Here is an 11,890-nt window from a genome sequence, read left to right on the forward strand (position 1 = left end):
CATTCCGTAATCAATTAGTGTACACTTTAATTAACCCTAAACACTGACCGTATTTATAAATACGTTGTAAAATCACATTTATATTGTGATGTGTGCTAATGAGTAGTAGTAGTATGTATCACAAATCGAAAGTGGAATGCTTGACAATAGAAGATTGAGAAGATCGAAAAGAAAAGAACGAGAACAGAAAGTGATTGGTATGAAAATGAGTGAACAATTGATGGGCATTTTACAAATGAAGTATTTACTGTATGGTTCTCAGATTTTATTAAAGGTTTCTGTAGTTCCTACTTATGGTTCCGCTTACTACAATATTACTGCTTCACGATCAGAATATATCAATATTTCAAATATATTGGAAATCAATACAAATAATTTGGTGCATAGTAATTGAAATGAATGTAATTCAATTTTATATTTCCTCAATCAAGTTTATGTTACTTTTAATAAGAGAAGAATTACTAATCTATTATCAAAGTTATATTCACTGAGTAGTTATTGTAAGGTATAAATAAACAATTTCATTGTAACCAATAAGTAATATAAATAAACGGTAGGATAATATTATATGTTTATTTATTTGAAGTACTAAATAGTGGAAGTTGAACATTTACTAATGATCACGTCAAACACGTTGATATTTGATAGTTGCTATATGCTGCTGAGATTTTATTGTCTAAAATAATTGAAAAACAAAGAAACAATAATCAGTAATTAGGAGATTGTATAAATATATACCACATTAATATAGTTTGATATTGTAGTCATTAGTTCTGAATGACGTTTAATGACAGTATGTATGCGATTGCTTTCAACAATTTTGCTGGAAATTATGTACAATGTTAGTGAACCAACTATTTATAAAGTTGTTGATAAGAATGACTGATTAATCTGAATTTATATACCTAGTGAACTCGAAATGTTAATACTTTGATGTTAGGTAGTCAGAAGTAACTGGTACTAAGTTCTAGACCCAATTGTTTCGATGCTTAATATTTATCAGTAAGGCAATATTAACTATATTCAGAGAGTTGGTGCTTGATGAAAAATAAGAATCTGAGCTATTCTGAATCCCAGTCACCGACGTCATCCATAACCTTTTTAGACCTCGATACTCACCAGGAATAGGGTGTTTAAATTAACCATTCTGTTAATGGAAATCAGGTTTATGTTGTCTAGTATAGGGTTAACTCTGTCGATTGGGTTTTCAGTGCATTTAAAAAAATTAGAAAAGAAGAATTGTTAATATTATTTTTACTATGATTAATTCTCAGTTAGTACATGGTTCTTGTTTAATAATATAGAAATCAATCCTAGTGAGAAGTCATGACTGGTGGAGTTCAGCCATGTTTGTAGTGGAAAGATTATCACCTATATCAACGAATGGTCGTCATATCGTGTCATAAACTCATTAAAGATAGAAATATAGACTGCTGTGCTCTTTGAGAGAGCTGAAGGTTCTGGATTCCATCTTACATGAAATCATGAATGCTCATCGCTATGGAGCCATAAACCAAGGCACAAAAACTGTCAGATACTTCTTGGCTTTTAGTAATCCTCTAGCTTATATTATTGCATGCTGAAAATATGACTAATATATTCGGAGGCTTTTTGAGCTATGGCTCAGTGCTTCATTTACATAAATTTCTTTTTCATGTAATTCACTCTTCTTCCAAACGAACATATTCCAAATCGTAACGCACAAATTATTTATATCGATCTCAATATTCACGTGAATCAATAATTCCATTTTACTTTCAATAGTTGAGATCATGAGTCAATTGGAGCTAGACTCATGATTTCAACAATTGAAATTACTGTAATATCCACAAAACCCCTTCTGATATTAATCAACATATGCTCACTAGTGACTGGCTTCAAAAGGTATTTCCATGAGTTCTAGTGAGGAGCAATGACTAGTGGAGTTCAACCAGGTCTGTTGTGAGATAGTAACTCACTGAAGACAATGGTGGATGTGTCGCTCAATTTCGTAGATCGGTTGAAGTTAGACAATAACACTGTTGGATGCCGGCTCAGTGGTTCAGAGGTTAAACACTCCCGCGCGAGACTGATAGGTTCTGGGTTCGAGTCTCGCGAGACGGGGTCGTGGATACGCACTGCTGAGGAGTCCCGCAACGGCACGAAACGGCTGTCCAGTGCCTCCAGATTTTCCATAGTTGTCTACCTTCAATTGACTCATGATCTCAACTATTAAAATTACTATAATATCCACAAAACCCCTTCTGATATTATTTCCATTTTATTTGGATAACTTTTAGATCAGATTTTAGAATGTAAAATGTTATGATGAAATAGCTTCATTTGTCACACAAAAAATCGTAATATATATTCGTTTAGTATGGGAATATTTTATTGTACCTTTGATATGCAAGTTTTAGCTCAATGGAAATGTTAGTATGTCTGCAGAAAGTTGTAATAAAAAAACTTCAAATAACGATATTTGCTAAGGAACTACCCTTGAAATTACAATTCGGGAGTAAAGTTATCTGTTTAGTCATGATAGTATCTAGTGCTATCAGATGGTATCTTTAATCTAAAATCGTTGGATTTTACAGGTTATTCGAAATTACCTTCTGTATCTATTATTGGCAGCTTAACTTCTCATGTGAATCTAGTTACATAGGTTGTACACTTGGTTATTGTTATTGTATTTCCGAGCATCATTTATCACGGATAACATCAATACTTTCTTCTTTGGTACTAAAGTGAATAATTAGTGTCATCTATCTTATAACATCCAGCTTACTTTATGACTTACAGATAAACTGAATACATCATAACACACCGACTCTTTGTATTCAGCTGAATTTGCTCTTACTATCTTAGTTATAAATATACTCTAGGCTTTTACGTAACATTCCATTCAGTAGGTTAAGTTAGATATAAATAAAGGGAATTCATCTAATTTTCTTTTTCACGAAATCATTTATTTACGCTGTACATTCGCATTTATAGATGTACGGTAAATATATGTCTATAGAAAGATAAAAAAAAGATTGCATCATAAAATGATTCGAGAGTACAGTTATCAAGTGAGATTGTGTAATAGTCAGGGGGTTAAAATAGAACAGAATGATGGAAATGATTTACATGTCACAATTACGATAGACATTCACTTGACAAATTTGGAGAAAAACGAAAAGCATAAAAGATCATGATGATAAAAACTGAACAGTAATCATGAAAAATTATTTAAAGATCATAATAACTGACTACGGTTTAAAATTACAAAACACTAATATAAAAAAATCAAAAAAATAATAACAAAAATAAACCAAAATATACTAAAAAAGGGAATTAGGGCCAAGGAAGGATGAGAGGTTATATGTATCGTTTTTTGCACTCACAGTACATGCTTGAGTTGGTGATTGCCAATGTCTCAACACTGTGTAAGTTTTTGGTTCAACCTCCCTTTGATCTAATTCCTTGACTGTGTTGGTTATTTCAAAAGAAGACTCATGTGGAGTGATATGTCCATAGCTGATTAAATGGTCCTGTATTGAACTAGTAATTGTTTTACATTCTCCTTTTAAAAGCCATATCGGGTAGTGTTCTGAAATGCGTTAAGAATGTGATCTCTTTGTGCGGCCAATGTAACTTGCCCCACATGAACAAGTAAATTTATGGGTGTACATTGATGTGGCTCAAAGTGGAAGTTTATCCTGAACACACCCATGAATAATAAACCGGCTTGAGAAAAAAAATACGGAGTTTAGCTGAGTAGAACGTTTTATTCAGCGATTTCGAAGTCCATTTATTCAAGATTTCAGCAACTGTATCTCCTTTAAATTCATTATACATAAAAAGACTTTTCTTTTGAACTGTCGGTGCTTTTTCCGGATGTTGTTCAGGTGTTAAGTTGGCCTACAAATGACCTTCCATTCCTTTTTGCAAGCAGTATTTTCCATCGCTCCCTTTATTCTTACGTAATTATATTCAGTTAATATTTAGTCAGTTGATAAAACTTTTCAAGTTTTTACACTTACTTTTACGCTTTATTACATAGTCTATCAGTTTCATAACAGTCTGTTTTGATTTCTTTATTTGATGTTTTTTAAATTTTACAATTAATCTAATTAATTCAATTCACTTGGTATTGTTTGTTTGAATCTTCCCATTGATGTTTAGGACTGCAAATGATCAGTCTCTTATTGGTATATTTGCATACAGTGAGTATTACCTTGATATTTTAATAATTCACAAGTATTATAAACAGAGATGGATAGTGCCTAACAGTGGAATCCAGCACATACGTTTAGTTCCATTTGGAACTCGTCAGCTGGATGTACCTGAATGTACTTGCATCTTAGAGTTGATGTTCACTCCGGGATTCGAACACAGTACCATTCCTTTCAAACGCCGTCTCATTATCCACTAAGCTACTGAGTCACCCTACTGTACAAGTAAGCGACTGTCAGGACTCAGTATTCAAGTGGATAATGCGACGGCCTTTGAAGCGAATGGTACTAGGTTTAAGTCCCAGAGTGAACATCAACTCCGGAATGCAGGTGCATCCATCAGATGAGTCCCGATTAGGACGAAACGCGAGTCCTAGATTCCACTGCTAGCCACTATCCGATTTTGCTTATAATCTAACTAACTGTACCTTTTTTTAAAATGACGTTCTTAATTGATATATTCATGGGTAATTACAAAATTTAAACTGATTTAACATTATTTGTTTCGTATGGTATTTTACTGTTGATTGATTTTTTGTGAAAACTGTATACAATTCGATAAAATTTTTTTTAATATAGCAAAAACTGAGAACTTTTCAAAAACTTTGAATAACTAACTCATCGTACTTTAAAGGATATATTTAGCACTACACGCCTACAATCTTGGATAGAGTCAGTCAAGTTATTAACGAGACAGTATTTTATTGAATGATATTTATGTATTTAGGTCTATAATATAAACTGATTGAAATTTAACGTATGCTTTATTAATTACTCAACAGTATTGCATTCTCTATAGAACATATAGATGTTAGTTAGTTGGTATGTGGTCGACGGGAAACCCTCATCCTATGGTCTGAATCGAACAGGAAGCATTGGTTCTCCCAAAATTGCTGGCAAGTCGTAATCAAGAGTCACAATTGTCAAGGAACCCTAGTTCAGGGTCTCTTAAAAACTATCTTTAATCACTCAACACAATGCAAACGGTGTCACGCTACTTTGACTAGTGGATACATCAGAACTTGATCGATAAAATTAAACGAGGATCAAGACCGGATGAACATGATATTTTTCACTATTCAATGATTATTCAGTATAGACATAAAAGTTGTTAATTGGGTCTCGTGTGAATTAATGAATACATAATATTGATGCTTCAAATAACAGAAATAAATAGCCGTCCACTTATATCTGCTTTTTCGACATACTGTTCTTCTGACTATTAAATGAAACTTTTCATTTTATAAAAACATATTTAGTCCGGAGGGTTTGTGTAGATTAGTTTATATCTAAGTTGGTTATCATCATGGATTGAGATAAACTCTAGAATCTATTTATCTAATCGATTATAGCATTCAGTTAAACCCGGAACAAATATACTACATAGGAGTGCTCAAAAAATTGATTAAGTAATATCAGAAGTGATCAATTCAAGAAAATTATTGGTATATGAAGCGTTCACAATATGACTTTCTTCAGATATGATAAAAACATAGAATATACGTGATCTAGTTATCGAATTTATGTGAATTCCATAAAAGGAGGTTTATTTGAAACGTTAATAATGTACATTATAATGATGTACTCAAATTTATCTACATTCAGTTATTAGAAGAATTCCTTCGTGAACCATATGATCTATTTAGATGATTATTCGTCAGGTAATGAGGACTGTTATACGCTAAGCATTAACGTTAATTGTGATTACAAATTAGATTTACCGATACAATCATGTAATAAAACACACTTTTTATATTAATAATGGATTGTTTGATTTGACAGCAACTCCATATGATGCGGTTGGTGTAACCTAGTTGCAAACGAATAATATGTGTTGTATAGTCTAATAAACACCAAGTGAATGTACGTTCTGAAGATGTGTGTAATTTAAGAAAATGTAAGTTGATGAAATAAATTTCTAAAACTGGTTCGTTCTACTTATTAGTAGTTTATTTACAACTTAGACAATTATATGAAATACACGTTTTTCCAAGTTAATTTGAATAAAAAATTATAAGGATAAAAAAATCTCTATTACTTAGATTCATTTAAAATCAAGGGGTTCTAATGCAATTTATTTCAATACAACTCAAGTGCAGTTGGTGTTACTTGGTATCAATCCGTGACTTCAATACCACTCAACATTCTCCGCAAACCGCCCATGTAGTAATGATAATCATGTGTCCATTAGCGATTAATTTCGAGTTATAACTCGTGGAGTTACAGTAGTAAGCTGTGGCCAGTAGATTTCAATCATATCCATTTTCAGACGGTTAACACCTGAAAATAATGGAAGGTGATTGGACAATATGGAGAATTGATTGAAGTTCAATATGTAAACCTTTAGATTCTCGATCAATGATCTAAAGATTAAGTGTTCGACCCGAGATCGAGGTTCTTGGGACTCGATAGTCGGTGGGGCTGTAGATGTTCAATGATGAAAGTCCCATACTATGACGAAGTAATTGCCTAGTTCTTCCTGGTTTTCGATTGTTGTTTAACTACGATCAATTCATGATGTTAATTATCAGATCTACAGTTAGCTTAAATTAGCTAAATTTCAATTGACTGGACTTTACATTTTCAAAATACTTCGATTTTCATATTAAGTTTATTCAAATGTCTTTTTAAAAAGAGTAAAACTCACTGTTATCAATGTGTCTCCATCAACTTCACGTGTAATGACAGTTTCTGTAAAGCCATGTCTTTGTACATGTACCATTTTCTTGTCTGATTCAATGGTTACAATAGCCTATTAGACCGGAAAAATACTGTTAATTCATGTCAAATTTTAAAAATAAACGAAGTAATCACACTTTAATTTGAATTTTTAATGTTTATGCATTAACGGAGGGACATATAGACTACTGATTCGAGGTCATGTAAGGTTTTAGCTGAATATTGCTGGGAAATCCTAAACTAGAGTGAGACAACTATTCAATGTTTCATGGTATCTGACTATCATCCAGCTTGTAAAGTCTGCAACAGAAGCTATCTTCAAGGCAATTAATCTCAACAACTTCTCATGTATTATTATTTTTTAAGCCTTAAACTTTGTAACTACAAGTACAAACTACTTTAAATGAACATAAATGAACATCCTAACGAATTTATTTTTATAAATATCAGACTTGATTCTCTCCACTCCATCGGTTGAATTACTTACTTTTGAAATCTAGAGCGATCGTAAGTTTCATACCTAGTAATTCAAAATGAGGACAATTCCATTATTCCATTGAAGCCGGCAACGATGTTTAGTTTTAGAGACTGCTACCCTTGAGGAATCACAAGATGTATATACCTACTACATTGATACAAATGGTATATTGATTATTCATAGAATGATAGCATTTACGTATCGCCATCAGAAAGAAAAATGACTTAAAGAAGTTTAGTAATAAAATTTACTGACAAGATAAGGATTTGGCCTTGTAAAAAGTGTTCACAAAAATACGTATTACGTAGTTCCCGAAACATATCACATCATTTGGTCATAAAACTATAATTTAATGGTTTGCATTTTGAACTTTAGTTAGTTCATGATATTGTTTAATCATTATTGATTATTATCTATACTATTTATCTAATTTGGCAATTCATTATTTACTGATTTCTAGCGATTCTTCAACAGTTACTTGTCCATGATGATAAACTTAATTCAAATTTAGAAAAATCACAGTGATAGATAGACTTTGTATAGTTTAACACTGAGAAAAGAATTAACACTTTGACTTGAATCTGAAGTAAATAATATTGCATAATAATCAATTCTGTTCTATTTTATTTTGCTCTTTTCCTATATTACCTCAGAATTCAATTTTATTCTTTGTAAAATGGTTTTAGAAGTCTGGTAAATTACGCTGTTGACATGAAAAGTGCAAACTCCATTGGGATATACTCTGAATTAATTATTCAGACTCAGAAATAGAATAAATTACTGATCCGAAAAGTTAGTTATCAGTTTGAAAGTAACGATTAAAAATAAAAGAATCTATTCATTTCATTGATGATTATACTTTTGACTGGTTTTAATTATCTTCCTTACTAATATTCATAACTTGTACGTATTTGATAAGTCTTCTAACTGAACACTTGAATCGACTTCATAATCTCTTCTAATAACTCCAGGTTAAGTCTCCAAGACAATTTGAACATGACTGAAAAGCTGCAAAACGTGAAAAGAACTTTTCACTCCAAGGTTAGTTTATGTACAGAAAATAGAGGGTATTTAAAGTATTTTAGTTGGCCTTAAGCTTCTGGAGGTTTCTGAAACCTTACTAAAAATAGTGGTAGGATATGTAACCATCTAACCGGAAATGTGACATGTGACTTCGTTTTTTAGATGTTTCTGAAAAACTTCTATTCAACGCTGATTGGATAAAATGTATCCCAGCATTTCTAGATCCCCTCTAGACTTTTTCCAGGAATAATTTGGATCGCCCCAACATCTTTCTTTTTTCACCAAATAAAACTTCATCTTTGAGTCTGTTTGCCATATTATTTAACACTATTATTATTATTGTTATTATTATTATTATTTACATACAGATAATTGTTGTATCCCGAAGAGAATTGTGAATGGTAACTTTTGAGGACTATTTATGAACTAATGTGATATATGTATTTCCTATTGTATAATTTTCAAGTAACTAAACTATTCATATTTGTGTCCCCCTTATTATCAGCTTTATTTTGACCCACAGACTATTATTATACGATTTAACATTCTTGAGTTATCCCCAGTCCATTAATTACTGTTCCCCCTATTCACAGCCACATTTGGCTAAATCTTGTACAAATGTTATTTTCTATTTTATGGTACGATGTGGTCTGTTTGATTGGTATATAAACCCAGTATGTTTGTGAATAAGAATTCATATTACAGAGGCTGAGATTGGTGTTCTGGACGTAACTGACTGGGCTAGGCAGATAGCAGGACTGATAAGTACTCAAGACTGCTCATACGGCTTTCGTGTATCATAGCTCTGATCAATAAATCACTCCTCTCTGATAGGTGGTCTTATCATTCATATACTAAACAGGGCACTCACACGATATAACAATAAATAAAGACTTTTATTTTAGTAAAAGAACAATGAATTAAGCCTACGACAATTGAGTCAATTTATTTTCGTATTTAAATATGAAAGCAAATTTCATTTAACTAATATATCGATCAATGTATTTTTCTAAACGTATGCTCATATTCATTTAAAATTGAATTTAAATTAAATGAATGTAAACTATTGATCATCAACGCTAACTGGAGAACTTTAAGGTCTATGTTTTGATCTCTGATGGAGTTATGAATACATAGTGCTGATGAATCCTCTATTGAAACGAAACAACTGTCTAGTGTTTCCTGGTTTTGGAAGTTGTCTAACAAAGATCAATTCGTGGTGTAAATCATAAAATTAAGTTAAATAGTTGTTACTAAGATTGTGAAATAACCACTATCCTATTCATAATCCATCGTAGTATTATGAATCAGTATTTTCAATGATATTGACAGCTTGCACTTTATCTAACAATGGTAACTGTAATTAAGCTTGATACCCAGGTTGTAGTTCTCTTGACTGTTGAGTAATCCACAAAGACATTTATCCTACAAATGTATAAGTGTTTTATCCGATTTTTAATTACTTTTATTTTGCATGAAACACTTAATACGTGTGTGCATTATTCTAGCGGAATGTTTTATGAATCATCTATTTTATCTCCTGATACCAGTTAATTTGAGGAACTTATATCACCAATCTGATTTTCTAGAGTAATCATTGCTCAAGAACATGTCACTTCGATAAACGTAATCGACTGCACATTCATATGCATATGATACGTCCCCTTTATAACATCGTCATCAATCAGCAAGATTAACATGTAAATAACATAGCTAAGTTATTAGTTTGAGATCTGATGATCTAGGATTCAATGCATAACAAGATCACTGGTGTACAGCGCTAACAAGTTTAACACCAAGAGGAAATAACTGTCTAGCTCTTTTTTATTTTTTAAAATGTTCATCTTGGTGGTATCAGTCTACGATGAGAATTAATTTCAAACAGAACTAAGAGTTTGATGAGGGATACTCACAAAATGCATATTCAACAAACATTGTAATATGCATCGTAAATTTAACACAGTTAGATTTCAGCGAATAAAGTATAATAGGCTGTATACAAAGATGGATAGTGGCTAGCAGTGGAATCCAGGACTAGCGTTTCGTCCTATTTGGGACTCGTCAGCTGAATGTACCTGAGTCCCAGAGTTGATGTTCACTCTGGGACTCGAACTCAGCACCTTCCGCTTCAAACTCCATCGCGTTATCCACTCAGCTACTGAGTCCTGACAGCCACTTGCTTGTGCAATGGGGTGAAGTTTGAATTCACTTAGTATTGTTTGCTTACAATGCTTGTGAATTAAGGCTATATCGAGGCAATACGCACAGTATGCACATATTCCAATTAGAGACTGACCAGTTGCAGTCCTAAGCATCATTTTAGCTAGAAAATCATTGAAAGTTCGGAAATACTGTTCAAGTCTATATACCTCATCTTATCTTGGGATGTATAGATGAATGTAACTACATCAATATCTACGGAGATCTATGTATATTCAATTGAAAAGTCACAGATTAGATGATACATCGTATTTAGATCTTATCCTCATTTAATCTGAAATAGATATTTATATATTTACCTTTTGGCTTTTTAAAATGATTACAAATAACAGAATAACCAACTATAGACAATACAATACAGCTTTTACAAAGCAGATACATTCACCATCTAATTGATTAATCATATTCCAACAGAAGGATTATGCAAAACCAACTTCAATTTTACTGTGATAATCTATTGACTAGAATATTTTAGTTTAGCCAACTTATTATTCGTAAAGGTTTGCGTAATCCCTGAGCGAATACTTGTTAAATAAATTAAAAGGTATCGTGACTAAATGGCTAAATGGATAATGAGGTAACATCTAACGAAAACAGGTACAAGGTTGAATTCGCAGTATAAAAGTCGACATTGGGATGTAAGCATATCTAGCTGATAAATCTCAAATAGGATAAAATGTAAGTATAGGATCCTACTATTAACCACTGTTTAGAAAACACAAATCTGCTTTTTTTTTATTTTACTTACTCGAACTATTCGTCCATCAAATGTTAATTCTTCAACTTCTTGACCCAATTCAAAGGATTGATCCAGTTCTTCATCACCTATTATCATTTTTATGCGTACTTCATTATCATCCAAATCTATGATCATATTTGATTTCATTTTATTGATAACATTAAATACATCATTAGGAGTTCCTGATTATTTTTTTTTTAAAAAAATTGTAAATAAAAAATCACCTAATTCACTAGACAATTCTTCCACGTTGGAACTTTCAAGATATTTCCATGTTCCTACTAATTCAGCCATTTATGAATTAGAAGTAATAGCTAATATGAAAAGTTTTACGTGAAATAAATAGTACATTTGATTGTTCGGATGACTTTATATATAAATTTTAGAATGAATTTGGTTGGATTTTAATTTACATTATCATGATGAATAACCTTGACTGGTTAATTGAAATGAGGAAATATATAAACATATATTCAAGTATGTTGTGTGTGTGTATGTATGTGATAGAAATGGAGGTTCACAATATCGGTAATTATTAGACACTTAAATTTC

The 11,890-nt window shown here is 31.9% G+C and overlaps 1 protein-coding gene across 2 annotated transcripts; it reads right to left on the minus strand.

Moving 5' to 3' along the window:
• Nucleotides 1-332: 332 nt before the first annotated feature.
• Smp_046800.1 (putative fatty acid binding protein) lies at nucleotides 333-11,668 on the minus strand (the record flags this gene model as incomplete). 2 transcript variants are annotated; one of them, XM_018796023.1, is made up of 4 exons in its annotated part: nucleotides 11,563-11,668; nucleotides 11,348-11,520; nucleotides 6,847-6,951; nucleotides 333-676 (listed from the first exon to the last, which is right to left on the minus strand). In XM_018796023.1, exons 1-4 carry the CDS (start codon nucleotides 11,630-11,632, stop codon nucleotides 626-628), a joined length of 399 nt encoding a protein of 132 aa, XP_018650278.1. In that variant the 5' UTR covers nucleotides 11,633-11,668. The 2 variants fall into 2 exon arrangements, with proteins under 2 accessions (XP_018650278.1, XP_018650277.1); XM_018796024.1 differs by lacking the exon at nucleotides 11,563-11,668 and having other exon boundaries at nucleotides 626-676; nucleotides 11,348-11,542.
• Nucleotides 11,669-11,890: the final 222 nt, after the last annotated feature.

The sequence above is a fragment of the Schistosoma mansoni genome, chromosome 2, assembly GCF_000237925.1.
Source record: "Schistosoma mansoni strain Puerto Rico chromosome 2, complete genome".
NCBI classification, from domain to species: domain Eukaryota; kingdom Metazoa; phylum Platyhelminthes; class Trematoda; order Strigeidida; family Schistosomatidae; genus Schistosoma; species Schistosoma mansoni.